Source organism: Lynx rufus, unplaced genomic scaffold (genome assembly GCF_022079265.1).
Source record: "Lynx rufus isolate CCGP_SWC_20201006 ecotype Redwood Valley unplaced genomic scaffold, mLynRuf1.p SCAF_9, whole genome shotgun sequence".
NCBI lineage: Eukaryota > Metazoa > Chordata > Mammalia > Carnivora > Felidae > Lynx > Lynx rufus.
Window position 1 is genome coordinate 104,339,506 of NW_025814897.1, and position 20,385 is coordinate 104,359,890.

The window sequence follows — 20,385 nt, forward strand, 5'->3', positions numbered from 1 at the left end:
AAATGGTAAACAGGACAGACCTTCAGGGAGCTAAGGCTCAGTGGGGAGTCACAAGTATATGGGCACTTTCATTATACCCTGAGAAGCACTGGGAGACAGGGAGATCCCGAGTCCTCAGAACTACCCAGAAGTACTTTCAGACTTCCTGGATCTTGTTTGATCTTTATAAAAGCTCAGTGAGGAAATGGAGAAATGATAATCCAATTTTCACAGATTAGACAAGCTAAATGAAAAGGGCCTTGGTATGAGAAAAAAAAGGGGGGGGGGCTCGGTGTTCAGAGTGACATAGCTAACAGAGAGAACCAGAATCCAAGGCCACTGAGTCGTTCCCTCCGTTCCGCCCCAAGGCCCAGACTGGAAGGTGAAAATACAGTGCTACCAATAAAACTAGGTTCTAACACAGGTAAGGAAATCATGGGTGCTCCCAGCACTCAGTGTCCACGGTATAAAAAATGATGGCTGGTGTTACTTCAGACGGCATTCAAGGGTGGCGTTCAAGAGTAGACTATCTGTGGGGCGCCTGGGTGGCTCAGTTGGTTGAGCATCTGACTTCAGCTCAGGTCATGATTTCACTGTCCGTGAGTTCGAGCCCTGCATTGGGCTCTGTGCTGACAGCTCAGAGCCTGGAGCCTGCTTCGGATTCTGTGTCTCCCTCTCGCTCTGCCCCTCCCCCACTCACACTCTGTCTCAAAAATAAATAAAAACATTAAAAAAAAAAGTAGACAATTTGTGATCTACTAGTCTAAATAAACACAGCTTTAACAACGAAAGCAGCTTTAATCATACGTAAAAGTGAACGAGTGTATGATGATGTCTGTGTACCCATCACCCAGTTTCAACAATAAATCATCAGCATCCTGCCAGTTTATGTTTCTCCTAAATCATTTCATCCGTAAATACTCTACTTTGGATCTCTAACAAGACCTCTTGCTGTATGTATTACAGCACCTAACAAAATTAAATCTCCTCCAAATTCAAATTTCTTCACTTGTCTCAAAAATGTCTTTTAGCAGTTGACTTATTCTAATCATGATTCCAACAAGACCCACACATTGCATCTGGCTGGTAAGGCTTTTAAAATCTGTGAACAGGGGGCACCTTGGTGGCTCAGGAGGGTCTATTGATTTTGGCTCAGGTCATGATCTCATGGGCTCTTGAGTTTGAGCCCTCAATCGGGCTCTGTGCCCCCTCCATTGCTTGTGTTCTCAAAAGAAGGAAAGGGAAAGGAAAGGGAAAAGAAAAGAAAAATCTGTGAATAGGTCCTCTGCCCACTGCCCGTCTCGTTATTTAGTTGTTGAAGACACTGAGTTATCTGTCCCATAGTTTGGATTTGGCTACTTGTACCTCTGTGAGGTCACTTAACAGCTTCTACTAGCCTCTGTCTTTCCGATAAAAACCAATGGTTAGAATCAGAGGTTTGATTAAATCAGGTTTAAGTTCCCTGGAGGGGGGTGGGAAGACGAGGGCAAGAAAACTTGTGTGCCTTCTCCTGCATCATGTTAAGAAGCACAGTGTGTGGGCGCCCCCCCCCCTTAGTGATCAGATGTCTGCTCCTGCCCCAACCACTGTAAAGTTTCCCATCCACCTGTTATCTAATGCCTTTTGCACCAGTAGGCACTGCTGTCCAGACTGACTGGCTATGTTGTTAGGGGTTGTAAAGCGGTGATCTTCTAATTTCATCATTTCTTTTGCATTTATTAGCTGAAATTCTTCTATGAAGAACCTTCTGTTATCAACTTTCTGGTTACTGTGATACTTGGTTGTGATGGAAAGGCAAGATAAAGGTTTGATTCTCTTTCAAAGTTTACCCATTCTCAGAATAATGAGTTCTGGATGGCCTAGCAATCTCTGAAGGTGATTAATATACTTTTTGGTATCATTATGAACTCATTGAATGAAAAATCTTTAATATATTTCAATCCATTGCCGTACTTTTTCTTTCTGATGCAAATTATCCCATTTTTGGCCAACAGGAGCCCCTTCGGTTTGGTTTGTGCAATTTTACATGGGACCCCAGTAATCTTTTAGCTTCCTTACTTTCTGGCATGAGATAGTCCAGGATTACCTTGTATATTTTGTGCTGCGGAACTGCTAGTTATTACTTCAAGAAATGGTATTTGGAAAAGTGGCCTAGGACTCTAGTGCATATAGGTAAAAACTCCACCTCTGCAGTTAACCAAGTTTTCCTGCTCAGCAGGTACCTCCACTCAAGCAAGCATCTTTGAATTCCTAGCTCCCAGCACCTAGCTCTAGGTGCTGTATTTCTGGGACCTAAAATAGTGCCTGGTTCACAAAGGCGTTCAATATTTACTGAATGAATAAAGCTCTCCCAAACTTGTCTCCACTGATGAGTTACTCTAAGACTGAGTGCCCGCCTCACAGCCTAGAACAATCTATAAGCTGTCAGGGGAGCTGTTGCTTTAGTCTTACTTTTTCGAAGATAAACCTCAACTCCTTAAACTTCACTCCATTTTTCCTTCTTGAAATCCTTAAAAAATGTGTCTGTCTCATCCCACTTCACTGTTCTTAATGAAGGCTCCACTTGGCATTACTTTCTTCTATAGGTGCTACAACTTCACAAGGAATTTTTCAACTCAGAAGGAGTTATTATTACTTCAGGAGAAGTAATGTTCAACTCTTTCATGCCATACCACTTACAGGGTATCCTGGCATCATGTTTTCTGTGGACCAACACCAGATTGTTCTTAATCAACTCACAGTCTATTGTAACAGACTCACTCTCATAAATTCTAACATTCTGAACCTCACACTTGGTAATGATTTCCCTTTATGCTGCCTTTATCAATTTCTTGCTCTGAACTTAAGACTATTCTAAATATTGTTAATCTTTCGAGTGTTACAAGAAAGAGCAATTCTTTCTTACCAACAGTTAGCTTCTAAACTTCAAAATCATGTTTCGAATTCCAGACTAGTTTAAATTTTTAATGTTCGTTCATTTTTTGAGTGAGAGAGACAGTGCGAGCGGGGGGAGGGGCAGAGAGAGAAGGAGACAATCTGAAGCAGGGTCCAGGCTCTGAGCCATCAGTACAGAGCCTGACACAGGGCTTGAACCCATGAACCGTGAGATCATGACCTGAGCTGAAGTCGGATGCTTAACCGACTGAGCCACCCAAGTGCTGCAAATTCCAGCCTAGTTTACATCGTGACAATTATTAGTTATAAGCACTGGCTTGATTCCTGTGGGATATCATTCAACTAAGGCTACAGGCGAACGTTCAGTCTTGATAACAGCCAATGAGTGATGCTTTATATCCAGCAAAGTAACCAAGACCGTAAGTGCAAATTTTCATGAGCACCAGATTTACCTGGGGACTCTCGTTATAGATACAAAAGCCCTGATCTTTCTTCTGTAAATTCTGGTTCAGCATGTTTGGAGTAGAGCTAAATTATCTGCTTCCTAAGAAATTCTGATACGCAACACAGTTTTGCAACTGCATCAAATAAAATGGGATTTTTTTTTTTCAACATATGAAATTTATTGTCAAATTGGTTTCCATACAACACCCAGTGCTCATCCCAAAAGGTGCCCTCCTCAATACCCATCACCCACCCTCCCCTCCCTCCCACCCCCCATCAACCCTCAGTTTGTTCTCAGTTTTTAACAGTCTCTTATGCTTTGGCTCTCTCCCACTCTAACCTCTTTTTTTTTTTTTTCCTTCCCCTCCCCCATGGGTTTCTGTTAAGTTTCTCAGGATCCACATAAGAGTGAAACCATATGGTATCTGTCTTTCTCTGTATGGCTTATGAAATGGGATTTTTTGCTTTCCTCAGTTTAGGAACTTGCTCTGTTGGGAGGAAAAAAATGGGATCAAGAATATAGGCCTGGAGTAAAGTTTTGCTTTAAATAATCAAATCCTACTGCCAAAGGTTAGACAAAACTACAGAAAAGGGGAGAGGAGAGGAGAAGCAATTTGGATTCTAGAGCTCTTATCAACTGTGAAGACCCAAAGGAAAGAAGTCCCACATGGGGGATCATCACCTCATCTTGGGCATCCTTCTTGATAAGGAAAGGGAGATTCCTGGCTGTTGTCATGAGAATGTCAGCTGCTTGCTCTGTGGAGAGGAAAGGAAGAATACGGGCAACCATTCTCTTCCCTTTTCGGATACACATGATCTGTACAAAGTGGTCATCACTTGGCCTGCAGGGGAAGGAAATGCTAACTTAGGTCAGCAAGAACAGTGCAAGGCGCCCTTCTTCTCCGCTTACATGTTACTGAACAAATATACTGTACTCATTTTTACCCTACAATGACCTGTGCCACAAAACAGAATTACTTCTCCAACTCTCAACCAAATAATAAAAAGTAATTTTTCAAGTTTCACAAGCACAGAAAATCATCACTACACAAACGTATGTTAAAAAGATGTGGTCGAACTACAGGCATTAATTTCCTTTACGTTTATGTAACTTTACAAACAACATGATAATACAGCAAAATCTGAAAACCTACGTAAGCAAAAAGGATATAAAAGCATTCATTTCAGAGTTAATTTTATTAGTACTGTTATCATTTTTTAAGAACCTTTTTGCTGTATGTTTTTTCATTAAAAAATGACTCCAGAGAATTCATATGACTTTGTTACTTTTTTCACTCAACAAATTCTTGTGACATTTTTCCATGTCAATAAATATACTTCAGTTACATCGATTTGATGACTGCCTAACATTCCCAACTATGGACAAACCCACATTTATTCAACCAGTTGCTTGTCAACACAACTCCAGAAAAGGTGTGTTGAAAAGAAGGTACTTATTCTTATGTTCTGGTTTGTGTATGTCCTGGCTTAGAAGAATCATCAATTCTCTTCAATGAGCAAAGGGAAATGGAGTTATCAGGACAGAGTCCTCTTGCATTCATCAAACACACACTTAGGGTTTATAAAACAGTTACTGTTAGCAAGATCCTGGGCAGAAGAGACAGATACAGAAAAATAGATATATTAAGGAGCTTAGGCCCCACTGGAAGACTGACTGCTTTCCATAGCATGTGCGTATTCTATGGAAATCCCAAGGAAGTATAAATATAAATGTCTATACTTTTCATCTCAGTAGAAAAGATAATACACAAAGATTACAAGCATGAACATGCTAAAATAAAGCATAAAGCAAGTACAATTTGTAGGCTCATAGAAACCAAACCATGTTCCCCACTACGTCTCCAGTGCCCAGCAGACAGTGAATAGACGGGTGTTGAATATATGAATCCAGAATAAAGAGATTTTCTTTTTCCTGGCTGGGAAGGATTATGAAATGCTTTATATGACATGGCATTTGAGTCAGGCTGGAAGGATACACTCTGAGCTTCCTGAGATGGTAAGGAAGGTCAGCCAAAATACAGAAATGTGGAAAGCTCAGGTCAGCCGAGTGAGGACTCCAGCTGGCCTCATGTGTCCCTCCAAGTGTACAATTCTTACCTCTCTTGTCCAGGCAATTTCCCCCTTAAGTTGTCATACATGCAACAAATTTTGTGCTTTCTTTCATCCGCCAGGGCAGGTCGCTCTTCTTCTAGACTTAGGAGATACCGCCTTTCATAATCCTCCACATCAAGGAGTAAACTATAGGTCTGAGTGAAACACAAAGCAGGCCACAGCATGCTGGGTCAGGATCAGAGTATTAGATAAACAGTTTCACAGTTTAGGACCCCCACGTAAAGACAGAAGACTGAAAACGAATTGTAATAAGACTGAGAGGAAAAAGGTGCTCTTTTAAATCCAGAAAAACATAGTGCAGTAACTTAAAGAATTCCTGTCTGCTGTCCCTCCTTTAGTTTTTTTTTTTTTAATTTTTTTTTTTTTTTTAACATTTATGTATTTTTGAGACAGAGAGAGAGACAGAGCATGAACGGGGGAGGGTCAGAGAGAGGGGGACACAGAATCTGAAACAGGCTCCAGGCTCTGAGCTGTCAGCACAGAGATCGACGCGGGGCTCGAACTCACGGACCGTGAAATCACGACCTGAGCCGAAGTCGGCCGCTTAACTGACTGAGCCACCCAGGCGCCCTTCTGCTGTCCCTCCGTGACCTCTAACCCAGGAGGTATCCATAGTGAATGACTGCACACTTTGCCAATGTTACAGCAGCAAGAACGGCATTCTAACATAAATGATGTTTATCACTGCTCCAAGTGATGCCCCATATTAATAAACACAGCAATCACTTTACTACTGGATACCAGGCACTGTGCTAGGCACTTTGCACGTACTCATTCACCAAATATTCTCCACAGCCCAGTGAGAGAGAGACTATTACCAGCTCCATTTTTATAGATGAAGAAAACGAGCACAGCACAGAAAGGTTAAGCAGCTTGCCTCAAGTCACAGGCTCAGCTAGAAATGGAGAAGATGTGAATCGCAGGCCGGTCATGCCATGGTGTTGCAACAGGGTGTTTACGCTTAACGACTTAATTGCCTACACGGTTCTACTTACTCTGTTCTTAGCATCCAGCCCAGTGCCCAGCACCCAGGGCGTACCCAGTAAATACATGTGGACTGACTTAATTAACTACATTGATTCACAGGTGGAACCACATAATTTTTATTCCCATTTTCTTAGAAGGTGACCTAACTAAAACACTCAGCGGTTAACTGAACAAGTGTGAACAAATCCCGGTACTTCTGATTGTAGCAGTGTTCTTTCTGTGAGGTGCAGCACACTCTTTTCTAGTGCGCTCGGGTACACAGCAGGTGTGTAAGAAGAATATATTCATTAACTGCAATCACAGGACACCACTCCCTACTTTTCACTTCTTGCGAACACATACATTTGAGAGTTCCGTATTTGAAACTAACGACAGCAACAGATTTTAAAACTTACTTTCTCAATTATGACCAGGGTTTTTCGTCTCTTGTCCCGAACCTGTTTTTCTTTCGTCTCCTAAAAAAAGACAAGACTATTCAGTGTGAACTGTTTACCTCTGTTAAAAATAACCTCCTAAGTGTGTACATATAGTTCCATTTGTGACAATACCGTAAGAGAATCCTAACTCTTCCAGAGTTAATAATCTAAAACAACACTAACTGGACAAAGGTCACAGAACTGAATGAACTAACCCACACAAATGATTAAACTGAATTTACAGACGGGCAAAAGGTAATGGTAGGATACAGTAAAGACGAAGATAATTCCAGGAAAATCTTAAGAGCACATAGAAAATGGTAATCTTAAGAACTGCACTAGATAGCTGATGCTGTTTGCAGCCAGTTACCCAGGTTAAAGACTCCTGTCGCCCCCTGTCCTGCCTGGCTGCCTTAGAGGTGAAGGTGTTAGATCTCAACCCCTGTGCAGGAAACCAGAAAGCCAGGACATGCCAGGTAGGACGCTCCTAGTTAGACAACAACCGACTCCATTATGCATGAGTCCATTCCACAATGACCTCCAGAACAGTAGTGACGACCCGCACAATTCTGCTGACACTTACGTCATCCTCACTCCGAGATGTCACAACAGCATCGATCATCTTTCGGGGATTATTCACACTAGAGACAGTGAGCTTTCCCAGAGAGCCCTCAAACTGCACTGCAAAGACAAAACATTTCCAAAAAGGAAGTCAGCGGTGCAGGTGGGCCGCTTCCAAAGACCTTTATGTTCTCTGGTCTTTCCTCACAGCCTAACAATTCGATACAAAAACCTACATATCTAACGTGATTTCTTATTAAAATTGATCTTTTCCCATTTTGGGGTTGTTAATAATAATGACACTCTGAAGCATTTCCCTTTTATTATATAGGGATACCAGAAATTATAACACATTTGAAAAAGTTACGGAATCTCAAGTCTTAAAGGATCTACGAGTGCATCTGCTGAACCACTCACGCCATGCTGCAGAAAAGGCTGCCCTCTGCACGTAAGGACAACAGTCCTTGATGAATGAGTTTCGAACAGCCCTATATCCAGCCATCTACACGGCTGTTTATATTTTATCGTATCAGCAGCATGTCAAATGTCTTCTAATACGGACCGAGGGATAAGGACTTACCTGGCTTATAGGCGTGCTCCAGTTTGGCCACCTGAGGGGTAATGAGCTTGGTACGCTCCTTTTTAGGGCCTTCACCTTGCACTTCTTCAGCAGCTGACAGTTTCTCCAGTTTTTCAAAGTAATTCTATCACAGGAGAAGGTGATTTCAGTTGCAACATAAGCCCCGAGTTTGGCTGCTCTTTACATAATTATGCCGGCGGCAGTTAACAACCTGAACTCTTTAGGTGTATTGATCTTTAATTTTTGCTAGACCGCTAGATGTTTCCTTCTCAAAGAGTCCCAGCCTTCAGAAAAGCCAATTATCAATGGAAATATCTTCAGACCTCCAATACCTTCTTTATAAAGTTTGATTTGACTTTATTTAGTTTTTAATTTTTTGAGAGAGAGAGGGAGGGAGAAAGCAGGGGAGAGTAGTAGAGGGGGAGAGAGAGATCTTTAAATTTTTTTTTTTTTTAACATTTATTAATTTTTGAAACACAGAGAGAGACAGAGCGTGAATGGGGGAGGGGCAGAGAGAGAGGGAGACACAGAATCTGAAGCAGGCTCCAGGCTCCAAGCTGTCAGCACAGAGCCTGATGCGGGGCTTGAACTCACGGACCGCAAGATCATGACCCGAGCCGAAGTCGGCCGCCCAACCGACTGAGCCACCCAGGCGCCCCGAGAGGGGGAGAGAGAGGTCTTAAGCAGGCTCCAAACTCAGTGCAGAGCCCCACGTAGGGCTTGTTCCCATGACCCTGGGATCATGAGCTGAAATCAAGAGTCAGACACTCAACCAACTGAGCTGCTCAGGCACCGCAGGCTGCCAAAATTCTTGTTTTTTACGTTTATTTATTTTTGAGAGAGAAAGGGAGGCAGAAAATCACAAGCAGGCTCCATGCTGTCAGTGCAGAGCCCTGACATGGGGCTTAATCCCACGACCCTGGGATCATGACCTGAGCTGATATCAAGAGCCTGACGCTTAGGGACGCCTGGGTGGCTCAGTCGGTTGTGCATCCAACTTCAGCTCAGGTCACGACCTTGCAGTTTGTGGGTTCAAGCCCCACGTCGGGCTCTCTGTTGTCAGCACAGAGCCTGCTTTGGATCCTCTGTCTCCCTCTCTCTCTCAAATTAAACATTGGAAAAAAAGAAAAAGAGTCAGATGCTTAACCAACTAAGCCATCCAGGCGTCCAGACTGCCAATATCCTTAACTGAAAGAACTATTTCAAGACATTGGGTGTGACAGCCTCTGTAAGAAATTAAAAGCATATACAGGAACCTTTTAGTGAATAGTGAGAGGCTCTCCTGCTTGAAAAGAGGACAGAATATGTTTAGGTAGTTCCTAACTCCCTGAAAACTACCTCCAAAGAGAAATTTGTCAGTATTTAAGTCTACCAGACTTCCACGAGTGCCTTCGTCAGAGTGAGGGACTGGTCGGTCACTTACCTGGTAATAAAAATCGTCCAGGTAGGGGTCAGTGCTCTGTAGCTGCATCATCTGGATTTTAGAGACCCAGTCTTTCTCTCGCTGCAGCATGAGGTTGGCGTAGGGGTCCTTTCGGAGATGGTCCTGATGGCTGCTCCGGTGACTTCCTCTATCTCCCGCACCGTTAAGACTCCGATGCTGACTGAAAAACAAACATAGGGCTCATTCACTCCAAGTCAGGGCATTCCTTGGGTCTCATAACAATATGGGAACAAACCAGGCCAAGTTAAAAAAAAGATGCCACTTTGCTTTTGTTAAAAAAGGAGAACTGAGTCTTGCCGGAATCTGAGAAGAAAGAGCTACGCAACACACACTGAGGGAAGTAACGGAGATCGGAGTGCCTCACTATGTGCTAAGCCCTCTCACCCGTGGCCTTCTGCTTAAGCCCTACAAGAACCCTAACAAGTGGGGAGTTTTATTTTCTCCACTGAAGACAACAAACTGAGGCCAAGGAGATGTGAAACACAGGCCAACTGACTCCCAGTCTATACACTTGAACCCTGTCTGGACCCTAGTTTCCAGCTTCCCTCCCTTCCCAGAGGAACCACCATCCTGACGTGGTGAGAACTCTCCCTGAAATGTTTTTAAGACTTACTGCTTGTGTGTCCATCTTTAAATATTATACAGTATTACTCTCTGTGCCTTTAAGTTTTACATAAATGGTATTGGATAAGTTTCTTCTAATTCAACATCACCTTCTTCATATGTATCCATGTCGACAGCATACCCAGGTGTATACCAAAAAGGAGAACTGCTAGGTTGTAGTGTATCCACATTTTCAACCTTATTATTTACTACCAAATTCTCTCACAAGAGGCTGTAAAACCAACATTCTTGCCAACAACGAGTGTTGAGACATTTCAAATTTTGCTTATCTGATGATGTAAAATGGTTATCTAATTTTAATCTGTGTTTTCCTGATTATAAGTGGGCTTGAAATCTTTTGTTTTTGACTTTCAGGTGTCTGATACGATGTTCAACAGTTCCATGTGTTACTCTGTGCTCGTCACGACAAGTGCTCTCCTTAATCCCCATCCTCTACTTCCCCCGGCCCACCTCCCCTCTGGACACCACCAGTCTGTTTTCTAGAATTCTGAGTCTGTCTCTTTTTTCCTCTGTTCGTTTGTTTTGTTTCTTAAATTCCACATATGAGCGAAATCATATCAGCTTTACTAAGGTATGACTGATACACAACTGTGCGTATTTAACGTCTATAATTTTGTACATTTGGACACGCGCGAACCCTTTCGACACCATCACCACACGTGGGGTAACAGATGTATCCGATACCCACCAGGGTTTCTTGATCTCCCACTGTTTTTTTGTTGTTGTTGTTGTTGTTTGGTGGTAAGACATTCCACATGAATGAGATCCACCCTCTTAACAAATCTCAAGCATGTAAAACCATACTGTTAACTAAAGGCACTACAAGTTTCATATTTTCACACAGTCAAATGTATTGATCTTTTCCTTTAAGGTGTGCCCTTTTCATGTCTTATCTTAAGAGCCTCTATTTTTTTCCCCTGCTGAAAGTATCCTAGAGCTTCTTTGAAAGTGAGAAGGAATTACACAAACAGAACCACAAAACTGAAGGTTAAAGAAACCTCAAAGTTATGTTTACTTTTCTTATTTTCTGTATATGAATGATCATAGAGCACCAGGTCTGTGAAGTCAGGACTCTGACATGTCCTGTTTTTCTTTTAATCCTCAAAACCTACCACAGTGTCTGCTCTACAGCCAGGGCTGCCTATATAAATACACAGTTATATTTGTGAGTGAGATTAAATTACAGGCAAAAATAGAGTGACTTGGTTTTACTGAAGACTGAAGTTAAGGCTAGCCATTATGCTTCAAAGTTACCTCTGAGCTGAGATTATAAACAAAAGGTAGTTAAGAGTATGGTAAGAACTTGGTAAGGAGTATAAAATGACTAAAAAAAAAAAAACAAAAAAAATCAGATCTAAATTGTGTTTCTGATGGGGATGCCTGGGTGGCTTGGTTGGTTAAGCGACCAATTTTGGCTCAGGTCATGATCTCATGGTTCGTGGGTCCCACCCCACATCAGGCTCCATGCTGGACGTGGACAGCCTGCTTTGGATTCTCCCTCCCTCCCTCCCTCTGTCCCTCCTCCACTCGTTCTAAAATTAATAAATAAACAGAAAATTAGTAGCACTGTCAAAACTACGAGCTGAGTTAAAAAACCACGAAGGAGCAGGATGAGTGCTTACTTTCTGTTCTGCTGCTGCCTCTGATGCAAGAGCCGGCGGTGCTGGGGATGGAGGTGAGTTGTGTCTGGTCTAAACATCGGGGCCTGAGACCTGAGAAAAAAGGGAAAGGTTTCCAATTCTACTGTTCTGATGACTTGAAATTTTAGAGAATGTTGTCAGTACAGGGTAACTTCATACATGTCCACCCAAGGGAATGTTCAAGTCTATTCTCAGATCTTTCAGAAGGAAGACAACTGTGTTTTTACATGTCTTCTACAGAGATCAATTCTCAACTCCTAAGAAGAGGATCATAAAATCTGAGTGAATTAGCAGTAAATAGTGTAACTATTTTTCTTCTCACTCCTGTTAAGAGAAGTCTCTTAAAAGATTTAATGTGCTTATTTTCAAATCTTTGGGAGAGACATTGAAAATATATGTGATTAAGGAAGACACTTGTTGGAATGAGCACTGGATATTAAACACAGGGGATGAACCACTGGAATCTACTCCTGAAATCATTATTGCACTATACGCTAACTTGGATGTAAACTAAAAAATAAATTAAATTAAAAAAATAAAATAGCCCTCTAGCATTCCACACCAAAAATAAACAAGCAAACAAATAATTGCTGCCAAACGAAAGAAAGAAAGAAAGAAAGAAAGAAAGAAAGAAAGAAAGAAAGAAAGAAAGAAAAGAAGAAAATATATGTGTGACTATCAATTTATGTCAACTTGGCTGCAGGCTATGGTACCCAGCTGTTTTCTGCTCACACACTAATCTAGATGTTGCTATGAAAGTATCTTGTAGATGTGATTAATTAAGAATTAATCAACAGGGGGCGTCTGAGTGGCTTAGTTGGTTAAGCATCCGACTTGATTTCAGCTCCAATCACAATCTTGCAGTTCTGTGGGTCGAACCCCACGTTGGGCTCTGCACTGTCAGTGTGGAGCTGGCTTGGGTTTATCTCTCTCCTTCTCTCTCTTTCCCTACCCTGCTCACACATTCTCTCAAAATAGTTAAAAACCTTAATTAAGAAAAAAGACGACCTTTGAAAATGTGGGTGGGCCTCCCCCAACCAGTTGAAGGCATTAAGAGCAAAACTGGTATTTCCCAGACAAGAAGGAATTTTGCCTCAAGACTGGAACACAGAAGTCCTGCCTGAGTTTTTGTTTTTTAATTTTTTAATTATATTTATTAAATCCAAGTTAGTGAACTGCCTGAGTTTCTAACCTGCCAGCCTGTCCTACAAATTTCAGACTCAACTGCAAATTCAACTCTTATCTGAATTTCCACTCTGCTGGCCTGCTCTATGGATTTCCTTAGCCATTCCTTAAAATCTTTTCTTTATGAAGATACACACACACACACACACACACACACATGCGTATGTGTGTATATATATCTTAAAGATTGTTTCTCTGAGGAATCCTGATATGATACAGTATGTAATAAAACATAATTTCCCTAGAAGCAGGAACTTGAACCCCTGTTATAAAACCAGGGCAGAAGCGAGCAACCTAGCTAGCACTCAGATTAGCATCTGTATTGTATCTCTGTTCTTTAACATACGGTAATTCTTGTTAAGCCATAAGCACTTTGTGCGTATGTCCGAGTGTTTGTAAAATGGATATAAAGTGAGACCTGAGAGAGGTTAGAAGAAATAAAAGAGGTGATTAACCAGCAAGGTGCAAATATACACAGGAAGCATGTGACTTTAGGGAAATGCTAATTTGGAAGAATGCCTGGAGGCTGTCAAACATTTCTGTGTTTGGCAAGTTGAGGATACAAGAACATCTCAAAACCCACCCCTTGCAACCATCATGAGGCCTCTGTATTGTAACACTAAGCCTCAATGACTATGACAGATAAACAGTGGCCTGTGTTTGCACACCTTAGGTTTTGCAGGTGAGGCCCTGGGCCGGGGGAGTGCTGCTGGGGAGGCGGTGGGGCGGGGGGTGCAGCACTAAAGAAGGCACGGAAGCCCGGCGCTGGGGGCAGCACCTGCCCCACTCGCCCTTGCAGCAACTTGGGATTCATGGCGGCAAGCGGGCTGCCAACAAATCCAGGAACTCGTGCAAACTGGCTGGGAGACATCCGTCCAGGCGGCAGCTAGAAAGAGGGACAAGATCTCAGATTTAGTTCATCAGCAAGTCCTCTTGCTTTTACAAAAGTGAATACGATTTCCATCAATAACTTTGTTTGAATAAAGTGTAGGGAAAATTGGGAGGCAGTAGAGACTGATTAGTGGCAAAGAGGGACATCATCTAGTGAATGTCAAGAAAGTAAGAGAGCTCTTTGTGAGCTGGGCTAATCATAGCCTTACCTGTGCTCCTCCCAGAAGCTGTGCTCTCTGGAGGGGGCTGAGGACAGGAGGAACACTAGGAGGGAAAGGGTGACCCAGCAGGGAAGAGTTCTAAGGGGGGAAAAAAAAAAAGACAAAGTTATATGCTTTCTGCGAAACAGGTAAATCAATATAACAAAGAATTCGGTAGGAATGCTGAATAAACTTGGATATAAAAATGCTCAAACTGTATAGTCAAGCTACCCATGGAAGGAATACAAAAGAGAGCAATGCTAGAAATCAGAAAGCACGATGGGGCAGCTGGGTGGCTCAGCTGGTCAAGCATCAGACTTCAGCTCAGGTCATGATCTCACAGTTCATGGGCTCGAGCCCCGCATCAGGCTCTGTGCTGACCACTTGCTCAGAGCCTAGAGCCTGCTTCAGATTCTGTGTCTCCTCTCTCTGCCCCTCCCCTGCTCATGCTTTTGTCTGTTTCTCAAAAATAAATAAATGTAAAAAAATTAAAATAAAAAAATAAACAAACATTAAAAATAAAAATAAAGGGGCGCCTGGTGGCTCAGTCGGTTGGGCATCCGACTTTGGCTCAGGTCATGATCTCACAGTCCGTGAGTTCGAGCCCTGCATCGGGCTCTCTGCTGACAGCTGAGAGCCTGGAGCCTGCTTTGGATTCTGTGAATTTGTGATTCTGCTTTGGACTCTGCTCCTCCCCTGCTCATGCTCTGTCTCTGTCTCAAAAAAAAAAAAAAAAAAAAAAATTAAAAAAAAATTTATAAAAAAAAATTAAAATTAAAAATAAAAATAAAAGAAATCATGAAGCACGACACTCATGTAACTTGAAAAAGGAAGTGACTCTGAAAAAGGATAGGGACTGAAATAGCAGGCCAGGCCGAGTTTGGACTTTCAAAGATACAAAAAAGTTCAGGTAGGAAACAACGCGATGAACCAGGTCTATTTACCTGGGGACCGTAAGATCTAGAAATTCAAGCACGGAGACTATGAAAAGCTTGCATTATTTAGGAGCTGCCTATATATGAGTAGCGCTCAGAAACTACATGCTGCGTGCTTTCACGAGATTGTAGAATGACATACCGGGACACTGCAGAGCTGGTTTGGGGACGCCCTCTCACTGTAGGGAGCAGGATAGCGCGGTGGCATCGGGGGCCGGACATGGACAGGCTTCGGACACAGGATCTATCAGGACAAACATATACACAACTACACTCAATGAAGTCAGTTTTTCCTCCACCTACACCCCCTCCCCTCAAGTACCGGTAGACACGCGAACTTAATGCAAAGCCCTACTTCTAAGCAAATCGCTATGGCTGTGGGTTCACAGAAGAACCTTTGGTTACTTCCTCTCATAAACATCAAGCAACGTGCCACTTGCAACTGAAGAAGATTTAGCTAATTCTCCAGTTATCCCCACCCTTCCATGCTATCTGAGGGAGGTACCAGCAGATATTCTGACTTGCAAATTCTCTGCAAGAGGATATATTTTGGTAGCAGCGAGGGAGAAGGAATGATAAGAAAGCTGGAGGATTAACTAAGTCCTATTCTGAAGCCCCTGTGATATGGCCGCCATGCTCAGCTCTTTTGTGATACATTGTGACTCCACCGTTTCATAGGATACTGAGCCTAACTAGGCCATACCAACACCACCCTCCCCCCATACCTTCCAAATTGGCCTTCCTTTTCAGCTGCTGGTTTCAGGTGGAGGAAAGTCTATGGAACAGGACTGCACAGGCTCTAGGGAAAGCAGGGATATCTTAAAGGTAAAAAGGGATGTGGACAATGCTGTGTGTTCCCACTCCCCCCAGCTTTCAGTTACCTCTCTGCCAATGTTTTGGGCAGCCAGCAAAACACTCTGAAAAGGATATAGATGCTAAATGTGCTTAACTACCCTTTTTCTCCCCCACTTAATAGGCAGCAGCACCAGGAGCAGCACCAAGAAAGGGCATTAGGGAATGTGTCTCTTGTTTGTACTAACTTCTCCTCTAATTGGCTACTTCTCTTTCTACTCTAATGCCTACCCCAAACGTCCACCCTCCTCCCGGCATTGCCATTTTCCCAAATAATTTTGCCCAGATTCCCAATATCCTGGGCTGAGTGCCTGTTAATGAGAGGTACCTGTTGGCTGAAGCTGGGTACAGCCATCTGCTTAGGTGGGGTGCCTATGGGGACGGCTCTAACAGGAGGGCTCCCGATGACAGGTGACGTGGACCGCCGCGGCAAAGCACGCTCAGAAAGGTCCCGATCATCTTCTGGGCCCTGTGGGGGCCTCTGAGGCAGGGCATATTCTAATACAGACACTGTAGGCATTTCCTAATTAAGGAAATAGTTAAAAAAAAAAAAAAAAAAAGAGCGAGAGAGAGAGAAGAGAAAATTAGCTCATAGCCAACTTAAAATGTTTTAATAATCCGTACAGATGCCAAAAACATCTTGAGAAATTATTTTTAAGTTTGATTTCTATTTCACATCCAGTAACATTCACTCTTTGGTATACAGTCAGTCCTCTGAATTTTGAGAAATGCACGGAGTCATGGATCTACCACAATCACAAAGCACAGTAGTTTTGTCACCCCCAAACTTCTGTTGTATTGTCCCTTAATTGATCCCTCCCAACACCCCCAACCACTGGCAAACACTGATCTGTTCTCCATCCCCACAGTTTTGCCTAGAAATGACTGAAGTAATCGAATCGTAAGCTAACAAATTTGAGTTCTAATGGCTCCCTTTCAACCTTTTCAAACTAAAGCACGGTAAAGTGAGCACAGCCATGGAGGCTGAGAAGTGTATGATCAACAGGGACAGCTCCGAGTGCTAGGTTGAGTAATCAGCATCATAACGGCACAGGACACACATCTGTACGTTGTTTCGGTAAGGAAAGGGTGACAACAGGAGCCAACCTGGAATCTGCGGATGCTAGGAATTTGTGTAAAGAGAAAACGCTTAATACCTGAGTTAGCAGTGGTCCTCGGATTCGCCTCAGAACTTCAGATCCATCCCAGATGCTGGAATTGAGACTCCCTGGTTGGGGCTAACAAAAAAGGAAAACACATACACAAAGTCTGGAATGGTGTGGGCTTTCTGGGCATTTAACTGCTTTTGGTGAACAAGGTCCCAAGAGAGTCTCAACTGCTTGAGGATACGAAATCACAGCGCTCCAGAATATACATTATTCCCTACCTTCGACTCCTACGATCAGGAACTACGTTACCAATTTTTAAGGTACAGGTTAAGTCTCTTGGGATGAAACAATATGGCAAAGCTCAATACTTCACCTCAATCGCCAGTCTGCTAAAGTTCTCAAATCACAGTAGCTTACTCACTTGCAGGACTGGCCTGGTCTGCACTGCCCTCATGATAGCTGGATCTTCTAGCTCATTCTCAATCACCATCTTACTGAGCCTTTCTGCCAGATTCTCCTCATGGTCACCCAGCAAGTCCATCTCATCCCTTTCTCCATTGCCCGTTTGTTCATTAACTGCCGCCGGGAGCTTCTCTTCCAGTTCAGCCAGGCGCTCATGTGCTTCCTGCCAGTCATCATCTAGAAGGAAATCGTTAGGAAGAAACACAGTTCGTATTGGGACTAAAAAGTTTCATGAAATTCTTCTGGGAACCAAATGAACAATCCTAACTTCAGAAGACAGTAAATGTCCACTTAGAGACATGAACTACGGTTTAAACTGAGAGGTACATGAGAGTGGGCTTTTCACTAAGGACAAATAACATCATACCAGCAACACAGTTGGAGCACTTAGAGTAATAGTTGAATACGTTATCAATGGCATCCAAACTCTATTCCGAAAACAATTTCTAAACTGGTGATAGGGATGTACATGACATCCTGCTGGTTTTGACATTCTATGACGTTTTGGGCAAAAAAGGAAAGTTAAAACTCACTGCATTAGCCTATGCTTTCTTTTAGGTTATAACTGCCATCCTCTTTACAAGCTCTCAAATCCATTCATTTCGTTCAATTAATATTCATTGAGCACCTATCAATGTGGTTAAGTATGGTTTTAGGCACATGGGACAGATCAGTGTATAAAACAAAGACCCAGCCCTCCTGCAGCACTCCTTCAGGGAGGGAAGAGACAGAACAGACAATAAATGTATCGATTAAGTACATTCAACACTATATCAGAAAATGAAGCCCTGTAGGAATGTAGAGGAAAAGCAGCAGTTTGAAAACATTAAGGAGGGTAGTCACAGGTACCTGTCATTGTGAGAGTGACGAGTGAGCAAAGATTCAAGAGTAAGGTAGTTAGTCATATGGATAGCTGGGAGAAGAGTGTTCCAGACAGAGGGACAGTCCGTAGGAAGGACTTAAGATGACTGATGATTCTGAGAGACAGCAAGGACTGTGTCTGGATTAGAATGATCAAGGGGAAAGAGCTGAGAGGAAAAAAATGAGGCCAGATAGGCAGCAGGAGGGAGCTCCTTCTGGGCCTTTTGGGCCACTCCACGGGGGACCCTGGAGGTTTTGATGTGGCTTGACTTTTTGAAAGAAATACTCTGGCTGCTGTACTGAGAACACATTGGGGATTTGGGGGGTGGGCGGGGAAAGGAGCGGAAATATTGGAAGCCTGGAGGCCTGCCAGGTGACTACTGCACACGTCAGGGCAAAGGTGATGGTGACTTGGACCTGGGTCCCGTCCTCTTCCATTTTAACAACATCTCTGCTATTCCTGGACACTATACAGTCTGTGGCACTGGCACTAGGTTTTCTTCTCTTTTCATGCTGACACAGCATTATTTTTGAGTCCTGCTGCAGCACAGACACAAATTTTCAGAACCCTTCACCAGCTTCTCTATAAACTAGACCGTTTCCATCACTCGGTCTCCAATGCTCCTCAACCTCATCCCTCCATTCTGCTTCCACCGTAAAAGCTCTATTCACTATTATGCTCTTTTCAGTATTAAAATTCAGGTTATCTTTCCCCTCCTCATGGAAGCTTTCCCTAAACAATCTTTTCGTTTCAATGCTGCCTTCACCTCATCTAAACATGGAAGACTTTCAAACACAAAAAACTCACGTATTCATATATATCTTCTTACTTTAGTTTTTGTTTTTATGTCCCATAAAATTCAACAGAAAGGGTAACAGGTAATTCTTTTTAAAACTAACATTAGAAACACATGATTCTGGGGGCGCCTGGGTGGCGCAGTCGGTTAAGCGTCCGACTTCAGCCAGGTCACGATCTCGCGGCCCGTGAGTTCGAGCCCCGCGTCGGGCTCTGGGCTGACAGCTCAGAGCCTGGAGCCTGTTTCCGATTCTGTGTCTCCCTCTCTCTCTGCCCCTCCCCCGTTCATGCTCTGTCTCTCTCTGTCCCAAAAATAAATAAATAAACGTCGAAAAAAAAAAAAAAGAAACACAGGATTCTGCAAGTGTCCTCCATGGCAATCCTTCCACATGACTTTTCTTTACACCTCATTAAAAGAAAGAGGGAAGGAAGAACTAAAGGCACTATAACAAGAAAAAACAAAGGTGCCTGATATACAATAAGGGTATAATAAATGGTAGCCACTTAAAAAAAAAAAAAAGATTTAGTTAGATTTACTGATAATTTTCTGAGGGGCTCATGTTAAAATTATCTTTTTTTCCCCTCTGCTTACAAAGAAAATACATGTTTATTAAAAAATTTAGGGGCGCCTGGGTGGCGCAGTCGGTTAAGCGTCCGACTTCAGCCAGGTCACGATCTCGCGGTCCGTGAGTTCGAGCCCCGCGTCGGGCTCTGGGCTGATGGCTCGGAGCCTGGAGCCTGTTTCCGGTTCTGTGTCTCCCTCTCTCTCTGCCCCTCCCCCGTTCATGCTCTGTCTATCTCTGTCCCAAAAATAAATAAAAACGTTGAAAAAAAAAATTAAAAAAAAAAAATTTAAACATTGGGGCGCCTGGGTCATTGGGATGCCTGGATGGCTCAGTCAGTTAAGTGTCTGACTTCGGCTCAGGTCATGATGTTGTGGTCTATGAGTTCGAGCCTCACATCGGGATCTGGGTTGACAGTTCAGAGCCTGGAGCCTGCTTCAGATTCTGTGTCTCCCCCTCTCTCTGCCCCTCCCCACTCACGCTCTGTCTCTCTCTCTCTCTCAAAAATGAATAAAGATCTAAAGCAAATAATTGAAACATCACAGAAATCTGTTACTTTTATAGAGTTCCCCAGAACTCTATAGGTACGTTAAGTATTTTAGATGCAAACTATAAAGTTTAACTTGTTTCTTTGTATTTTTTTATTAAAAATTTGTTTTAATGTTTATTTATTTTTGAGATAGAGAGAGAGAGAGACAGAGCATGAGCAGGGGAGGGGCAGAGAGAGAGGGAGACACAGAATCCAAAGCAGGCTCCAAGCACTAAGCTGTCAGCACAGAGACCAACACGGGGCCCAAACTCACAAGCCATGAGATCACGACCGGGGCC

General features: G+C 43.0%; 1 protein-coding gene across 1 annotated transcript in view; it reads right to left on the reverse strand.

The window, feature by feature from the left end:
• The window catches only part of PATL1 (PAT1 homolog 1, processing body mRNA decay factor), a 32,304-nt gene that overhangs the window by 4,729 nt on the left and 7,190 nt on the right, over positions 1-20,385 (reverse strand). Inside the window, exons 3-15 of the mRNA XM_047070431.1 lie at positions 17,297-17,514; positions 16,924-17,004; positions 16,095-16,289; positions 15,057-15,158; positions 13,989-14,078; positions 13,557-13,774; positions 11,686-11,775; positions 9,419-9,599; positions 7,996-8,119; positions 7,438-7,535; positions 6,834-6,893; positions 5,437-5,585; positions 4,001-4,160 (exon numbers count right to left, since the gene is read on the reverse strand). Coding sequence (XP_046926387.1) covers positions 4,001-4,160; positions 5,437-5,585; positions 6,834-6,893; positions 7,438-7,535; positions 7,996-8,119; positions 9,419-9,599; positions 11,686-11,775; positions 13,557-13,774; positions 13,989-14,078; positions 15,057-15,158; positions 16,095-16,289; positions 16,924-17,004; positions 17,297-17,514 — 1,766 coding nt within the window. The remainder of the gene's footprint in view (positions 1-4,000; positions 4,161-5,436; positions 5,586-6,833; positions 6,894-7,437; positions 7,536-7,995; positions 8,120-9,418; positions 9,600-11,685; positions 11,776-13,556; positions 13,775-13,988; positions 14,079-15,056; positions 15,159-16,094; positions 16,290-16,923; positions 17,005-17,296; positions 17,515-20,385) is intronic.